Below are 17,245 nucleotides of genomic sequence, written 5' to 3'. Positions count from 1 at the left end.
CCATTAATATAACAGTTTTATCATATAATTTGATGATGCTTTCAGTTATCAATTAGAGTCTAGTATTCTCAGCTCCATTTTCAGCACAGAAAATGCACAAAAGTTTGATGGGCTTCTACATTCAAATGTGATATTAGTCTGTCAGACATGTCTTCCCTACTGATCTGTCAGTCTGTGGGTTTATTTGTCCCTCACATCTGCTCTCTCTGCATCACTCTGTCCTACTGTCTGTTCCCCTGTCTGACACTATTGATCAGCTCTGACCCACCCACTGGCTGCAATCTCTCTCTGTTTCTCTCTCTCTGTTATAAATCTCTAAGGTGACAGGGGCAGGATAGCTGTGTGCATAGATAAGACCTTGTTTGACTTTTGCTGAGACAGCACAATATGTGATGAATAGAAAGGAGGAAGGAGAGAGAAAAAGGGCACCTGCAAGGAGAAATAAAAGTCTCGAGGTGAGAATTTCATTAGGTATTCAAGTATGCCTGAAAACAAGATGAAAAATGAACATAGCCATATTTATAGTACCTGATTCTTTGTCAGGATGTGAAAAGAACAGCCTCGGGCACTATATGACAACACATCAATGACAAAATGATGTATAATATTCAGTATTAGAACAAATCTCCTATCTCAAACTGTTGTGACTGAAATATGGATTTTTTCGAAATTAGCATTTTTGTGTTTGATTCCTAAATGGAGGTCTAAGCTTAAGGGTCCAGAAATGTTGTGGTGGTAAGAGTAAAGCTAATGGCCATTCTGTTTGACTGTCAGTTCTTTTGTATTAATGAATGAATGAGGCATTTATATATGTGATGTGATCTGCGAAAACCCATAACATGGTGAAATTTTACCTACCAATATCTTTCCAAATCTGTTTTTATTTCTCTTTAACAAAAGTTATGTTATCTGAAGTCGGCTGATTGCTATGATTTTCAGGAACGGAATTTTGAGAAAAACAGGTTTAAGTAACTGTCACCCCCCTTTTTTTTGCATAGACATGCAAATGCAAAACTTAAATGGTTGTAATTCAAGAATGCTTTAGAATATAGACCTAAGGTGAAGTGAAATAAATTATGAAAGTGAAATGAAAAAAGTTATAGAAGTCTAATTTTATGAAAATTTAAAAATATAATTGTTTATTTTATAATAATATATTACAAAACATGTTTTACTCTTAAACTACAAGAAAATCAAAGGCAAAAATGTCAACATTTCAATTTTAGGTTGATATTTCAAAAATGAGCTTTTAGTAAGATTTTGTTTGGGCACAGTACCAAACTTTTTCACTAGATGACATCCAAGCTCCATTACTGACCATTTAAGGGCACCTCCATTTATGGTTTGAGTGATCTGAACCATATATTTCCATATTTTCATACATTTTATGAAGTAGACATCCTATTTAGAAGCAGTATGTGCAATTTGGCAGCGGTGCGGATGGCGGCGGCGTGCACAGGCGCAGCAGCTCTGAGCTCTCTCGACTGGCGTAATGTGTTTTCCTGGTGATGTTGCTATTGTGCATTTTCTTGCACATCCATCTGGCTGAGGCACTAAAGTACAGCCGTGCTGAACTCCTTGAACTCAACACTGGGGATACATGTCGTTTAACTGCGGACTTGTTTTTTATCCCTCCTGAGATCGTCAGAACACATTTCGGGACACTCGCAGCAGCAAGACAGAAAAGGAAACGCTGCGAGTGGAGGCAGAAGAGAGTCAAGCGGGCTGGCGTGTTAACTAGGCTAAAGACTAACCCGTTTAAGCCTGCGCTCCCTACCATCTTCCTCTCTAATGCCCGATCAATCCGCAATAAGATGGACGAGATTTGACTGCGACTGACAACGCAGAGGAATATAGCCAACTGTTGCAGCATGATCTTCACGGAAACCTGACTGGATTACACCACCCCAGACACGGCTATCGAGTTAACCGGCCTTACCTCCCACCGAGCCGACAGAACAGCTGATCCAGGTAAGAAGATCGGCGGAGGCCTGTGTATTTACATTAACAACCCTTGGTGCACAAATGCCACTGTAGTTGAAAGACTCTGTTGCCCTGACATGGAGTTCATGCTGCTTAAATGTAGGCAGTTTTATCTCTCGAGAGAATTTTCTGTTGTGTATAATTGTGCTGTGTATATTCCTCCCGACACTAATGCAAAACTGGCTCTAGCACAGCTACACGACAGTATTGATAACAGCCTGGCTGCACACCCTGACAATGTCTTTATAGCAGCAGGGGATTTTAATCATGCTGACTTGAAGTCTGTATTTCACAAATACCCACAACCAGGGGAGATAAAACACTGGATCAAGTGTATACCATTGTGGCCAATGCTTACAAAGTCCAGGTATATCCTCATCTGGGTTTGAGTGATCATATCTCCCTCCTGTTTCATCCTCAGTATTTACCCATTATTAGGACTGCAGGGCCCACAGTGAAGCCAGTTAGAATATGGCAAAAACATGCTATCCCTGAGCTACAGGACTGCTTCCACTACACAGACTGGGATGTTTTCGGTGACCAGGAATTACTAACATGCCAGGCCCTTGATGAATACACCACCACAGTTATGGATTATATAAATTTTTATGTGGACAGAGTTACATACTGAAAGCTGATCCATGTTTTTCCCAACCAAAAACCATGGATGACACATGATGTTCAGATGCTAATTAATGCCAGGGATGCAGCCTATAGGTCTGGAGACAGAGAGGCCTACAGTATAGCCAGGAGTGCTCTTAAGCCGAGTTCAGACTGCACGATTTTAGCCCCGATTTTGGCTCGCCGACAGGTTTTGAGAAATCGCCGACAAATGCCCGAAATCACAGGGAAATCGATGCTCGTTCACGCGAGTGACAATCACGCAGTGTGAATGAGCAAAGACGCGATCTGAGAGAATCGCCGACGAGTCGGCATGCTATATATCTGGACCTGTCGGCGATTCAAAATCCTGCTGTGTGAAAACTGTTCTGACTGAAAACTACATCGGCAATGACCGACAGCCAATGAAAGAGCAAGATACAGAGCAGCGGGGAGTTCGGGGAGGAGTTATAGACCACAATATCATCAAGCATGGCTTCGTACACATAAACATTACAATTCTATCAAACAGAACCAAAGCACAAACATTTGCTTGACCATCCGCAACAGCAGCACATTGAAAAGTTATGTATTTAGCTCCAACTGTCGTTGCAGAACACACAATCCTTGTTCTTCGCGTCTCCCCAAACATTTCCTCCTCTATATTCTTTTCTTTATGTTGTTTTCGCTGCAAATCAGCACACAGGCAATTTGTATTTCAAGCTTCTTGCGGGCTACTATTTTTAATAATAATCCCACCGTGTGTCTCAATCAGCTCCCTAGTTCAGTAGTCAGGGCACTGATCAGGGTATCAGCCACATTCACTTTCAGTATATACTGATTCACGACCTAGGGAGCTAGGGAGCTGACTGAGACGCAGGGTCAATCTCACGTGAGATCTCTGGTCTTGAACACGTGATATCACGTTGTTTCCTTTGTCATTTCTCGCGTGTGTTTGGTTGTGAAACGTAGGCAGGTGTGGGAAGGAATAAGAGTGATAACGGACTACAAGTGTACAACATTTGCCTCTGTAAATGGTTCTTCCACTCTAGCAGAGGACTTAAACCTGTTCTATGCCCGTTTTGATTGGGAGAACAAGGACACATTGTGGTCCCACCTTCCCACCAATGACAACACTGCACCAGTCCTGAGCCTTCATGAAGTGAGACTCTGCCTGGGTAACATCAACCCCAGGAAGACACCTGGACCAGATAGAGTGCTGGGCCGGGTGCTAAGAGGCTGTGCGGCCGAGCTTGCAGAGGTCTTTACCACCATCTTTAACCTGTCACTGACTAAGTCATGGGTCCCAGCATGTTTCAAAGCAGCCATAATCATTCCTGTCCCCAAACAAGCCAAGGTCACATGCCAGAATGACTACAGGCCTGTGGAACTTACACCTATCCCCACCAAATGCTTGGAGCGGCTGGTCGTGAAACACTTAAAAAAGGCCCTACCAACTGCTTTTGACCAGTACCAGTTTGCTTACTGGGAGAACAGATCAATGGAGGATGCTATTGCCATTGTGCCTCACATACTGCTGGAACACCTGGAGCACAAAAACACCTACGCAAGGCTGCTTTTTATGGATTTCAGTTCAGCTTTTAATAAAATTTGGCTAAATAAACTCCTGCTGAAACTGTGTAACCTTGGACTGAACAATTCATTATGTAATTGGATTCTGGATTATTTTAACCAACCGATCACAATGTGTGAAAATAGGCGAGCACGTTTCAAACACCGTATACATCAGCACTGGTGCCCCTCAGGGTTGCATGCTCAGCATACTACCTTACACACTTTATACACATGACTGTTCTACCTCTTCCCCCACTAATTACATCATTAAATTTGCAGACCACACAACTGTGCTTGGCCTCATAACAAACAACGAGATGGCATACAGGGAGGAGACTGAACTACTGGCAGGATGGTGTAAAAAATATGATTTGGCTCTTAACATCAAAAAGACAAAAGAAATCATAGTTGACTTTTGGAAATCAAATCATCCTGGACATTCCCCTCTCTACATTAATGGAGAGGTAGTGGAGAGAGTGCATAGCTTTAAATTCCTGGGTCTTACTGTGTCTGAGGATCTGTCCTGGGGCAGTAACATCACCTCAGCTGTAGGGAAGGCCCAGCAGAGACTCTTTTACTTGAGGAAGTTGAAAAGAGCCAAACTCCCTCAGAGGCTCATGATAAATTTTTATAACTGTGCAATCCAAAGTGTGCTGACTTATGGGCTGTTAGTGTGGTTTTCTAGCTATACTATGGCTGAACTGCAGAGGATCCAGAGGGTGGTGAAAAATGCTGGGAAGATCAGCGAGACTGTTCTCCCAGAGATTTCTACTGTGTACACCTCCCGCTTCCTGTGCAGGTCATACAACATCATAAGAGACCGGTCACATCCAGCACACAGTCTGTTCCACCCGCTGCCCTCGGGTAGGAGGTATAGGTCCCTTAAGGCCAGAACCTTCAGAATGGCCAAAAGTTTCTATCCCCAGGCAGTCAGACTGCTGAATCTCGTTGTATTTTTAAAATGACAATAAATTTAATTATTATTATTTGATTTGAATTCAACCTCGCATAAACACAATTAGAACATGTATATGCATTATAGCTTCGTTGTTCTCTTATGTTACGCCTTTTCACGATAATGTTGTATTAGATTATTAGATTGTAATTTGCATTAATACACCTTCATTCTACATGTTTGTGTGGTTTATTTTGATAGGTGAACTGTCTTTGTAGTGTTCAGAGAGGGAAAACTATGGGTGATTTTATTTTTCCCCCCCACCTCCGTCAGGTGTGTTCTTAAATATTAACAATAGAGAAAGAGTTTTTTCAGCTTGCCACTATAAATTGCTATTTTTCTGCACTTAACTGAATTTTGCCAAGATATTTTCAGAGATGATGGACAAGATGTTATAGAATAATAATTTAATGAAAACCCAATTTTGACCAAAAAAAAATGACATTCGACCTATTTTTTGACTTTGAAAATGTTCTATCGCGACATCCAATGAGTTTTCCCAGATCGGATCACATTTATATATTTTATGTACTACTGTACACCCATAGCACTTTACAATCATATGTGGGGTCTCTTCTCAACCACCACCAGTGTGCATCATCCACTTGGATGATGTGACGGCAGCCACAGTACAATGGTGCCAGTGTGCTCATCACACACCTGCTTTAGGTATAGAGGAGAGAGAGTGATAGAGCCAATTCAGTGGATGGGGATTATTTGGAGGCCATGATTGGTAAGGGCCAATGGAGTAAATTTGTTCAGGACACCGAGGTTACACCCCTACTCTTTTACGAGAAGTGCCATGGGATTTTTAATGACCACAAAGAGTCAGGACCTCAGTTTAATGTCTCATCCGAAGGATGGTGCTTGTTACAGTATAGTGTCCCTGTCACTACACTGGGACATTAGGACCCATACAGACCATAGAGTGAGCACCTCACTAACACCTCTTCCAACAGCAACCAAGTTTTCCCAGGAGTCTCCCATCCAGGTACTGACCAGGCTCAACCCTGCTTAGCTTCAGTGGGCAACCAGTCTTGGGCTACAGGGTTATATGGCTGTTATGACACTTAACACAGAAATACTGACAACATTCAAACTCCCAACCAGAGAAGAGAGGGGTGCGGTGTTTAGATTAACATGTATTGTATTATTATTCACAATTCAGGTCTCAACAATAAGAACTTACTCAGGGCCTTCAGGGACGATGCTGTGACAGGATAGATAGCTTGCAAGTGTCTGCTCCACCTTAGGCATTGCCCCGTACCATGCTCTTTCAACCCCATAATTGGCCCTGTCACAAATGGCATCCTAGACACTCATGGTCTTTCTACAAGTCTGCATTTTCATGATGTAATTACGCTTTTGCTGTCGGGAAGAAGTTTGCTGCAGAGCTCACACCAATTTGGTGTTTAATTTGGACTTCAGTTACAATCTTCAGCAGCTCCTCGTAAGCAGGAGAGTGAATGGGGCGAGTTCTCAAGCTCTCCTGCTTTGATGTTGTGCACATCCACCTCTTTAGAGCTGGATAGCTGCAGCACTGGGCCTTCACTCAGGGTGGAAAAAAGGGACAAGTGACCCTACATAAATACTCAAAATAGATGGGGAGGGACACCTTTTATTATTATTATTTTTTGACAGTGTCTGCCTTCTCCGATATCGCTGCCTCTTCAAAAGGCGAGCCTCAACAATAAAGAGGCTAAACCCTTAGAGCCACAGGAGAGAGGCTAAACCTTGAGAGCCACAGGGTTACCACAGCCTTACTTTAAAACTCTTAAAATGTGAGGGAGGAAACTCAAACCCTGGTTAGGTAAATAATTCTCTAGGATCTAACAGTTTTTTTGTTTTTGTTTTTGCTTACTCCAGCAAGTGAAAAATAAAGCCAGATAGAGAAACAAAGCAATGAAAATATTTATAGTGAAGGGCAGATAAGAAGGAACGCCCCTTAGGTGAACCTCCTTGACTCGTTAGTATTGTCAACTCTTTGCTTTTGCATTACCCTAAGAGGGAAATCAAAAAGGCGACCGAACCGAAGAGGAGAGATGTTATTTCTCCTCAGTCAAAATCATTTATTGTCATGTGTACAAGTTACCAAGTACAATGAAAAATGTACTTGAATGCTACTCCACAGACTAGACAGACATCACTGCTATGTACAAAAAATATACATACAAAATATACAGAAATTACAAAAGAATTGCTAAGCAATAAGATAATAAAGTGACAGAAGTGACATTTATGACATTATGAAGTGTCCAGTATTCTTACCTACAGTAACACTAGCATAAGTCTTAAACATTAGTGTTAGTTAAACATTAGTGTGTGTTGAACAGTCTTGTGGCATTGGAAAAGAAACTATTCCTGAATCTTGTAGTGCATATTCGAATAGTCCTGAGCCATTTGCCAGAGGGCAAAAAATAAAAGAGTGCTTGTGCCAGGTGACTGTGGTCGTTCATGATGCGCTTTGTCTTCTTGAGGCAGCGTGTAATGTAGATGTCCTCAACTGCTGGTTGTTGTATGCCGATTATATTCAGAGCTGTTGTAACAACCCTTTGTGGGACTTTCCAGTGTGGAGCAGCTGCCACACCAGGATGCAATACACCCTATAAGGACAGACTCCACTGCACTCCTGTAAAAAGTGATGAGGACTGTAGTGGACATCCTGGATTTCTTCAAACGATGAATGATGAATGCTGTGTGCACAGTCTATATGAGTTTAGAAGTGAGGGTGACCACTAATAATCTAAAGCTGCTGACTCTCTGTACTTTCCCTCCGATATGAATGGGTATGTGTACTTTATCGCTCTTTCTAAAGTCAATCACCAACTCCTTAGTTTTACTGACATTACGAGACAGGTTGTTGTTCTGGCGCCATTGTCTCAAGAAGCTTACCTTAGACTGTAGGCTGCCTCATCATCGTTGCTGATTAGACCCACAATGGTGGTATCATCAGCAAAATTAATAATGGAACTGGAGCTGTGAACAGCCACACAATCATGTGTAAAAAAGGAATACAGCACCGGGCTAAAAAACGCTTCCCTGTGGAGTTCCAGTGCTGAGTGTCAGTGGGGAAGAGATTTTACTGCCAGTCCGTACGCACTGGGGTCTGTTGGTGAGAAAATGCAAGATCCAATTGCACAATGTGGCACTTAGTCCCAGATCTAGCAGCTTGTAAATCAGCTTGGTTGGGATGAAAGTATAAAATGCAGAGCTATAATCCACAAATAATAGCCTCACATAGCAGTTTTTATTGTCCAGATGACTCAGTGGTGTGAATCGTGTGTAAAATTGCATCCTCCATTGATCTATTGTGACGGTAGGCGAACTGCAGTGGATCTACAGTGTCTGGGATGATGTTTTTTTGTGTTGCAGCACCAGCCTCTCAAAGTATTTAATTGCAATAGGGGTTAACCCTCTGCAGTCTGAAGTATTTTCTGGGCCCTGCAGGTGTACATTCGTGCACATTCGTGTTTATTTCCTTTACATATAACATTTTCATGGCTAAAGTCTAGACTGTATTCAGCACATATTCTGCTACAATAATATGTGAGCAGCATATATATGAATTGTAGTTTTGAGAAAATGACGTTTATGCATGGTAAGTGAAAAAAATATATTTAAGTCACTGAAATAAGGCCATAACCCTTTGGGTTTTTTGCCTCTCCCTGCACAGTATATGGATGGTACTTGTTTTTTATTGTATATATTTTATATTTGTGCAAATAAACTAAAACCTAATGCCCATACTGAATATTTGTTCACAAGACTTTTGAGAAGTGGATCTTGTAGAGTTTTTTCTTCAAAACAATGTGAGAATCATCCTGCCCACTCATTCAAATAAAACAATATATTGATTTCAAATATGTAAAACATGTTTTATGTCAGAAAGGCTTTATGCAAGGATGCGTGAATGATCATGAATACTGATTTTTCACTCCTGGGAAGACAATGACCCCTCCCCCTAATGGCAGGTGAATCAGGTGAATGTGACTGTGAGGGAACTAGAAGAAAGAATGTAAGAAGATTTATTTTTTTAAATACTGTATTTAAGCATAAACATAATATAGTAATTAAAATAATACAAATTTTACTTTACAGACAACTTTTATGGGAAAATGCAGGTGGCCTATAACTATAAATCATTAGAAACAAACACTTCAGTACACTACACAAGAGAAAATCATAGATTATCATGTTTACTTTAAATTTATTCATATTTTTTACCCAAAATAGGGTGGTGTAAGCATTATTGAGCTCTATAAACACATTATGTCTGCTTCTTTCATACTGGAAGCCGGAGCGCGCCCTCGTGCAGAAAGTCCAAATATGCCTTACAGAAGTAATATAACTTATGACATTCCAGGAAATCCCTGATATGGACAAAAACATCTAGCTATGAGCTATCGCTGTAGCTCAAAAAAATGAAACACTTTGACTTATAAAACATGAAGACAAACACATGACTGCAACAATATATGGTTTAATATATGGTTTCTTCCATCGCGGGAATTTTAATAAGAATAAAGTATATTCGTAATGCCCTGCTAGTCGACATAGCATTAATTACAGTATAGAATACTGTCGGCCTCATTCTGTGATAAGAAGCCACTTCTAATCCCAAATGGAAGTTATTTCAAACACTCGATTCACGTTATGAAGTGAGTTTGGAGTAAAATCATGTAATGTTTGGCGGATTTTGCTTTTCAAACGCACATCATATATGACTCAAACTCACAGCGTTTGCAGAGATGGAGCAGCATTTACTGAGCTGACCAAGCCGCTCCGATCACACTGCTGCTCCTCACTATGAAAAATTATTGTTTAGCAGATTATAAACGTATGTTTCAGCAGATATCCATGAATTGGATTTTTCTTGGGAGTTAAGCTCTTTAAAGTGATGTTAAAAATGTCCATAAACAAAGCAGCCAGTTGCGTACTGCATGTTTTTAAAATGCATCCTGAAATTCTATCTGGACCAGTGCATCTCACTTCTGTCTCAGAGACGGTAAAACGAGTCATGCAATGCTGTGGGAGCTCGCATTAGAGGGTCTTTATTTACGAGCTTGAAATGTGGATAGAACATGTTCAGTTCATCATGGAGAGACTCACCTGCAGCCTTAAATATCCACATCTGCGATTTGTAGTCCATTATGGTTTGAATCCCCTACCACATCTGATGCGCATCTTTACTGCATTTAAATTGTAGTTCGGTTTTCCTACTGTATTCCTGTTTTGCTCTCGTAATGTCTTTACCAAACTGCTTTTTATTAACCACTTCCCCCAGATCTTGTCTCTTCTTCCTCGTGTCCCATTTCCTCTGCACTTCTGAACGCACTGGTCATGTGTAGGGGTGAGTATCTTTAGTCACCTCACGATCCGATTCTGATTCTGGGAGTCACGATCCGATTCCAAAACAGTTCTTGATCTCCCTTGAAATCTCCCTCTACCGACTTGAAAATCTTAAAATCCTTACATTTACATATCCTTACATAAGTAATTAGAAGTACTTTTTAAAATAATTATCTACAAATTGAAAAAAAAAGTAAATTAAAACAATTGTCTGTTAAGAATTTTAAACTAACTTCAAAACATACAAGCAAGTAGCACATAATAAAGAGGAGCAAAGAAACATATTACAAGCAATAAACAAAGAGTGGTTTCAGTATTTAAGATTTTTTTTCCATTCAAGAACTATGAGTGATTTTTCATTTTCATCTTTACTGTTGTTTGATTGTTACTATGACATCATAGACGGCAGGAGACCTAATAAGCTGCATTCACACACGGATCTCTTTTGCAATGTGATGTGGTTTGCCCTGTCTGTTTAATTCCCTTAAGACATAACTGGCTGTGTTTAGTTTTAATTAATTTTGTGTCATAAAACCATTTTGAGACGCAAGTACATTAAACCACTTACACGGAGTTGTGCACAGCTGCATGCGCGAGCACTCTTTACTCTTCACAAACAAAACGTGCGTCCGCATTTGAAATTGAAAGCAGCCTTCTTTTAGTGAGTTCCATATTTTAAATATATGTCCACTGCATTCCAAACAACATAAATGATGACTTCGTAGAGAATTTGTAAGGAAAATACAGACAGGCGTTACCGCGCACTGCAAGTGTAACATCACGTCAGTGCGCATCTCTCACAGCGCATCCTGTGCAATGAAGCCTGCGAATGTCCTTGTAATTCGCTTCAACTTTCCGAACTTTATGAAAGATTATTTTACAGAAGGTTTGACTGGTGTATGTGTGTGAGGAATTGGAAGCAAGCAGAATACAATGTTTGAAAGCACACTCGGCGTCATCGAGCATCTGGGTAAAAACTAAGCGCAGAATCAATTCTGAAATTGTCAGAATCGGTCCGGAATCATTGGAAAGAGAATCACAATGCTTTTTTTTTTTTTCTCTCCCACTCCTAGTCGTGTGTGTCCTCAGATGTCAGACACCTGGGACACGGAGGCACACACTTCCTAAAATGCTTGCTAGGATTCTCCATTTTAGATCCTGCCTTCACCATGTGCTAACAACACAACGGCTCCTGAAGACAAAAAAGGTGATGATGTGTACTACGGGCACCCTCTTATACTTCCGATCAAATTGGAGTGTTTTTACATATGCTTCAGACACCGGTTACACTGATGGCATCCCCATAGGGCCTATCCAAGATGCAGTGTAGAGTTCCCATTGGAAAGGGAACGTATTTGATGATCACATGTTCACACACAAACATGTTTCATTATGTTTCTGAGGTTTGTGGTGTCTGAAGCGGTATGAGAGAAGATGAGTTTGACCAAGTCTGCTCGACACTGCTTACGTTTGTCAGAGATTTTGTGTATTGAGGCAGGCAGAGGAGTAGATGGCAGCTCAAAAACACATCTTAATAACAGACTAGAAACCCGCAAAGTAAGGGCAGTTACAGAGATGACTCGCCACTTTCCACACAGCGGGAGACAGAGAGATAGAAAGCTTGTCATAAACCGCGTGTGTGTGTGTGCGCGCGCATGTGGAAGCGAGGATGTGCGTCAACAGATGGTTGGGCTAATTGATCTATAATTATGACAGCTTAAACCCCTCCGCCGCTCGGTCATTTTCTTCGTTCTCTCTTTCTGTTCGTGTTTGTGCCTTAGCACATTACCATTTAATACCTGTTATTATTGCACAGCTGAGCCTTCAGAATCCTGGTGAGTGAATCCACTGTTAGAGGTTACAAAGCAACTGAAAGGTCACAGCGTGTGTGTGTGTGTGTGTGTGTGTGTGTGTGTGTGTGTTCATGTGTGTTTTGAATGCTTGTGTGTGTTTGCTGGAGTGTGTAGCAAGACATTCTCCATTTTTAGAGCACTTGATGGTACAAGAGAGCTTGTATTTAAATCAGGAAAGCATAGCCATACTGCAATGAAATAAGCCTCTCTCTCTCTCTCTCTCTCTCTCTCTCTCTCTCTGTGTGTGTTTCTCAGAGAAGTGGAAGGTGAACTGGAGGTGGTTTGGGAGGCAGCGACCAGAGAGAGTCAGCGCTTGAGAGAGGTGGTGTTGAGGAGCAGTCCAGCCACCGTGGCTCCAGCCCTACGCAGCACTTCCGGCAAGTCTCCTGCCAGGATCCCCCATGTAGAGGATCATTTGTCCTGCTCGCTGTCCCCTCCCTTCACCTCCAGACAGAGTCGTCTGCCACATCCTTTACAGTGCAGCCCCATGTTTGACTCCGATTCTGACCAGCACCAGAATCCGTCATCTGATGAGAGCGACAAGAGCGGACGGGACTCCTAATAATGTTTTGAGTTCATGAATTAATTTCAATGATTTACCTAAGCTTAATGTTTTGCACTAAGGTTGTCCCACATCATTTTCTTTAATAAGGACAAAGTACGGTATGCAATAATATAATTTGCATCCATTTTTTGCTCATGACCTGCAGTGAGTTAAAGTGTCTTTGCTGTTCCAAATTATTCCAATTGTTCCACACACAAATGAAGATCTTTTTGATGAAATCTGAGAGCTTTCTGTCCCTTTATTGACAGCTATGCAACTACCATTTTGACGCTTTAAAAAGTTAATAAAGAGATAGTAAAACGAGGGTTGTCGCAATATACCGGTATTGACGATAACCGTGATATTCAAAGCATGAAATATCGATATCGTGTTAATTTAGGGTGTGACGAATACCGGTATTGACGATAACCACAATATTTAAAATGATCAGGTGGCAGTATTGCACCTTAACGCTGACACCTGTCAAACAAGAAGAAGACGCAGCTCGCGCAGCTATTCCGAGCGGGAGAGTGAGAGGCTCTGTCCACACCCGAAAAAAGTAAATAAGCTCGACAGCATGGGAGTTTTTCGGCTCCTTAGACAGCCCAGTCCGCAGGATTTGCCTAGCTACAGTCAGTGCGAAGGGTGGCAACACCACCAAACTTTTTACCCACCTCCGTGTCCATAACCCTCCAGATTACGCCATTTTACAGAGAGTTAGTTGCGATTATTTTACTAGTCATGGAATGGGAAATGTTATATTTACCTGTTAACAGCAATTTTCTGTGTTCATATATTTAAATAAAGGGTGGTTCTTTTAATAAGCCTACCGCGTTTTCTTTACTCAGCTTGATATAGCTATGCATGCAGTTATATGCCCTCAAAATTCAAGATACCCAGGCATTTTTTTGTTATTATATCATATTATAAGATGTAGTTGTTTTACAATATCACACGAGCAAAAGTGCCGTTTTCCCCAAATCAGCACAAATGCAATGTTCCTTCAACTTATTGTTAAATGAACAATGTGAGTTACATTTTAGACACAGTAGGCCTATTGTTAATATTGTTTTTTTTCCCCTTTATTTCGCCAACAAAAATTTCAAAATGATGAACAGCAGAACAGAGTCCCGTGCAACAGAAATGTTTTTGTTATTCTGACTGAATCCGCGTTTAGAACGAATGAATCCGAGCTTCGTTCCTGAATGAATCAGTCATTTGAACAAATCGGTTGACTCACTCACTCACTCACTCATTAAGACAGTGACTTGCTGCCACCTACTGGCAGTGTAGATTAGTTTCATATTTAAGGTACATTTTAATTAAAAAGTTAAAATTAGAAAAATGTATTCAAATATTTAAATATTGAATTAAATTTATGTAGACAAATTGTAAATGCTGTGTAAATATATTAATGCCACTTCTCATTCTGTGTCACCTCTGTATTGCAAAGATGGATTTTGTTGATAATGATTTAATTTGACTGGTAACAGCCATAATGTATAGGCTACTATGCTAGTATTAATTTTTATTTCTTCAGGTCTTAAAAGGCCTTAAATTTGACTTTAAAAATGTGCAGCGACCCTGAAAGAGAAAAACTAAATAAACAAAGTAAAAATTATTTAGACTGATAAATCCCCCCCCCCCCCCCCAAGGATTCTATAAATACCGCGATATATCGATATTGTGATATTGTTTGGCCACAATAACCGTGGTGTGAAAAATATCGTGACAGCCCTAAGTAAAACTAATCCAGATGAATTGAGCAGTTTAGTCCAAATTGTCTGAAGAGAAACAATCTCTTTATGATGAACAGATTGAATTAAGTTTTTATTCACATATAAAAACTGATCAGCAAACATAACCAGAAGCTCAAATGAAACTGCTTGACGAACAAACCTCATTGGTTCTTGCACGTCAAGCGAACATGCTTGAGCTTCAACTGATGTGTGAGTTAATGAATGTTTATATGTGAATAAAAGCCTAAATTCATTCTGTTCATCATATAAAGTGATCATGTCTCTTCAGAAAATTTGGACTAAACCACTTAATTCATATGGATTAGTTTTATGATCTCTTTATGAACTTATGAACAGTATTCCAATCAATTCCCAATGGACATAATAATGTCCCAACCTATACTACATATTTTTCTTGTGTTTTTCGTCCTTTTCACTCAGACATACGTCACAAAAATGGAGAAAATATGATTTTGAACTTTGACTTCATGCTGACTTTAATATCTAAAGGTTCTTAATTCAAAGTATTTATGCTAGTACAAGGAAAGTGACCGGGGCATCGGCACTTTTTGTTTTAGGCAAAAAAAATTTTTTACTTGTTCCCTGGAGTTTTTGTTTTGTTTTGGTTTTTTTTTTAAAGCAGCTTCTATATACAACACTAACATGAGGTTCTCCTGAGGAGAGAAATTCTTAATTCCATAAAAAAAAGATCAGTTCTAAAGCCTAAGCTGTGGTCAGGACAAAACTAGCGAGACAGCAATAAAACCAGACAGTGACACTATTTAAAACACCTCATCGATTTAAAAAAGTGCCTGTCTGACGGTTGCAGCATAAGGACAGTCTGGTTGTTCTCTCCATAATGGCACTGCTCTATTTTAGAGCAAAATTATAACCCAGCAATCACTATGCCCAAAACAAACCGCATTCAGGACGTTTGTTCTAACAGTGTCACAGAGCTGCAATCCGTGTGCATGTGCGTGAGATCACAAAATAAATAGAGCACTACTGGTTAGCAGTAGGTATTGATTATAAATTTCATAGATTAGCAGTTGTGTAGTATTTCAACTGCTAGTTAACGGTTTATTGATTAATTGCAAGAATGCTGTTCATTGGAGAATGGTTTTTTTAATAATATATGTCTGTGCTAGAATGTTTTTGTTAATGTCACAGATTTATTTAAAAAAAAAAAAAAATCTCTCTGATAGTGCAGCCCAGTGAACTGGAGAGTTGAAACAGACCTGAAGTGCTTTGGTATATGTTATAAATCAGGAATCTGTTTTTTAGGATGAAAAGTAGGATGACTGTCTGCAAAGAGCTACAACTTTTCACTGGTAAGTGGAAGAAAAGCGTTAGGGGTGTGTGTGAGAGTGTTTATATGCTTATGAGCATGTGAGGCATTGCTCTGCAGGCACAGGTCACTTGTTCCCTTCAACAGACCCAGTGGACTAGGGCTCTGACAGCAGAGAAAAATGATGAGGACATCTTATACCGTTGCTGCGCCTCTAATTCCCTCACAACCAGTGAGCAAAACACACACACATACACCTCTCTGTCTGTCTTATTCTCACCCAATTCTGTAAATTCATTCATATTACTCAGACATTTATTACTAGACTACGCTTACGAAAAAGTTTATTCAAGTGTGCTATTAGCATACTTCTTTTAAACTAAAAATAAGAAAGTATACTTTCAGTCTACTTTTTATATACTTCTCATAAATATACTTTATGTACTTCTGAGAAATATGCTTAAAGTTGCACTTAAGTATACTTGACTTATACTGACAGAAAAGTCTAAGCATATTTGGCCTATACTTGGACTCAGTCTTTTGATCGAGATAAACTTAAAAGTATATTTATAAAAGTACATCGTTTGAAAATATTGATTTATAAAGAAAACGGATATATTCCTGATTCGGAGTATCTGAATGTTTGTGTAGGCTAGTCCCCTGGTAGTGTACATAGGAATTTAATTCAAATCTACTTCACTCTTGACTCGCCATTGACTGAATTTTCAGGCTATACAGTAGGGGGCGCTGTTATGCATCTTCTGAAAGAAAACAGAATCTCCGGATCAAAATGCAGGAGAAGAAGCTGAAACAAGCGATAGAAGTTTACTCACGCAAATGTAAAATAAAGCGATCATCAAACATTAAACAGCTTATAAATAAAAACTGCCAAACGTTACTGAATTAGGACTATGAAGCTTTGGGGGTGTTTATGGACTCGATCTACTCCACCTGTGTTTGGTCATCGTTCTGAATAACATCCGGACATAGTCTTTGACAAAAATGCAATTTTCTCAGCTTTTTGTTTAAAATGTTTACTTTAAAAAAAAAAAAAAAGAAGAAGAAACTTAACCACATATAAGTGTTGATTAAAAAAGGATTCATGAAGCTATAATAAAATGTTTTTTAAAATGGAAAGAGTTAAAGGTATATTTCAGGTATAAAAAAAATAATACCTAAATAGGAACATAGTAGTATACTTAAAGTGCAAAAATAATATATAAAAAGTAAACTATAAGATATGTTCACTTAAAGAAAACTTACAAGTATACTTGCACTAAACTAGTAGTTTACTGAGAGTATGGCTGCGTCCGAAAACCTAGGTAGCTGTCTTGCTGCCTCGCTGTCTTATAAGAGAAT

General features: G+C 39.8%; 1 protein-coding gene across 4 annotated transcripts in view; it reads left to right on the top strand.

Annotated features, from left to right (window-relative positions):
* Positions 1-13,677, top strand: part of cep89 (centrosomal protein 89) — a 114,577-nt gene extending 100,900 nt beyond the window's left edge. For 3 of the 4 annotated variants that reach the window (XM_048184981.1, XM_048184982.1, XM_048184980.1), the window contains one exon: positions 12,571-13,677. In XM_048184981.1, coding sequence (XP_048040938.1) covers positions 12,571-12,877 — 307 coding nt within the window. In that variant the 3' untranslated portion in view covers positions 12,878-13,677. Of the gene's footprint in view, positions 1-320; positions 456-12,570 lie in introns of all 4 variants that reach the window. The other variant, XR_007184193.1, reaches the window with a different exon arrangement.
* Positions 13,678-17,245: the final 3,568 nt, after the last annotated feature.

This window comes from Megalobrama amblycephala, linkage group LG3 (genome assembly GCF_018812025.1).
Source record: "Megalobrama amblycephala isolate DHTTF-2021 linkage group LG3, ASM1881202v1, whole genome shotgun sequence".
NCBI lineage: Eukaryota > Metazoa > Chordata > Actinopteri > Cypriniformes > Xenocyprididae > Megalobrama > Megalobrama amblycephala.
Note: the sequence above shows the minus strand (reverse complement) of the source record. Positions and strands in the feature narration are given on the sequence as shown.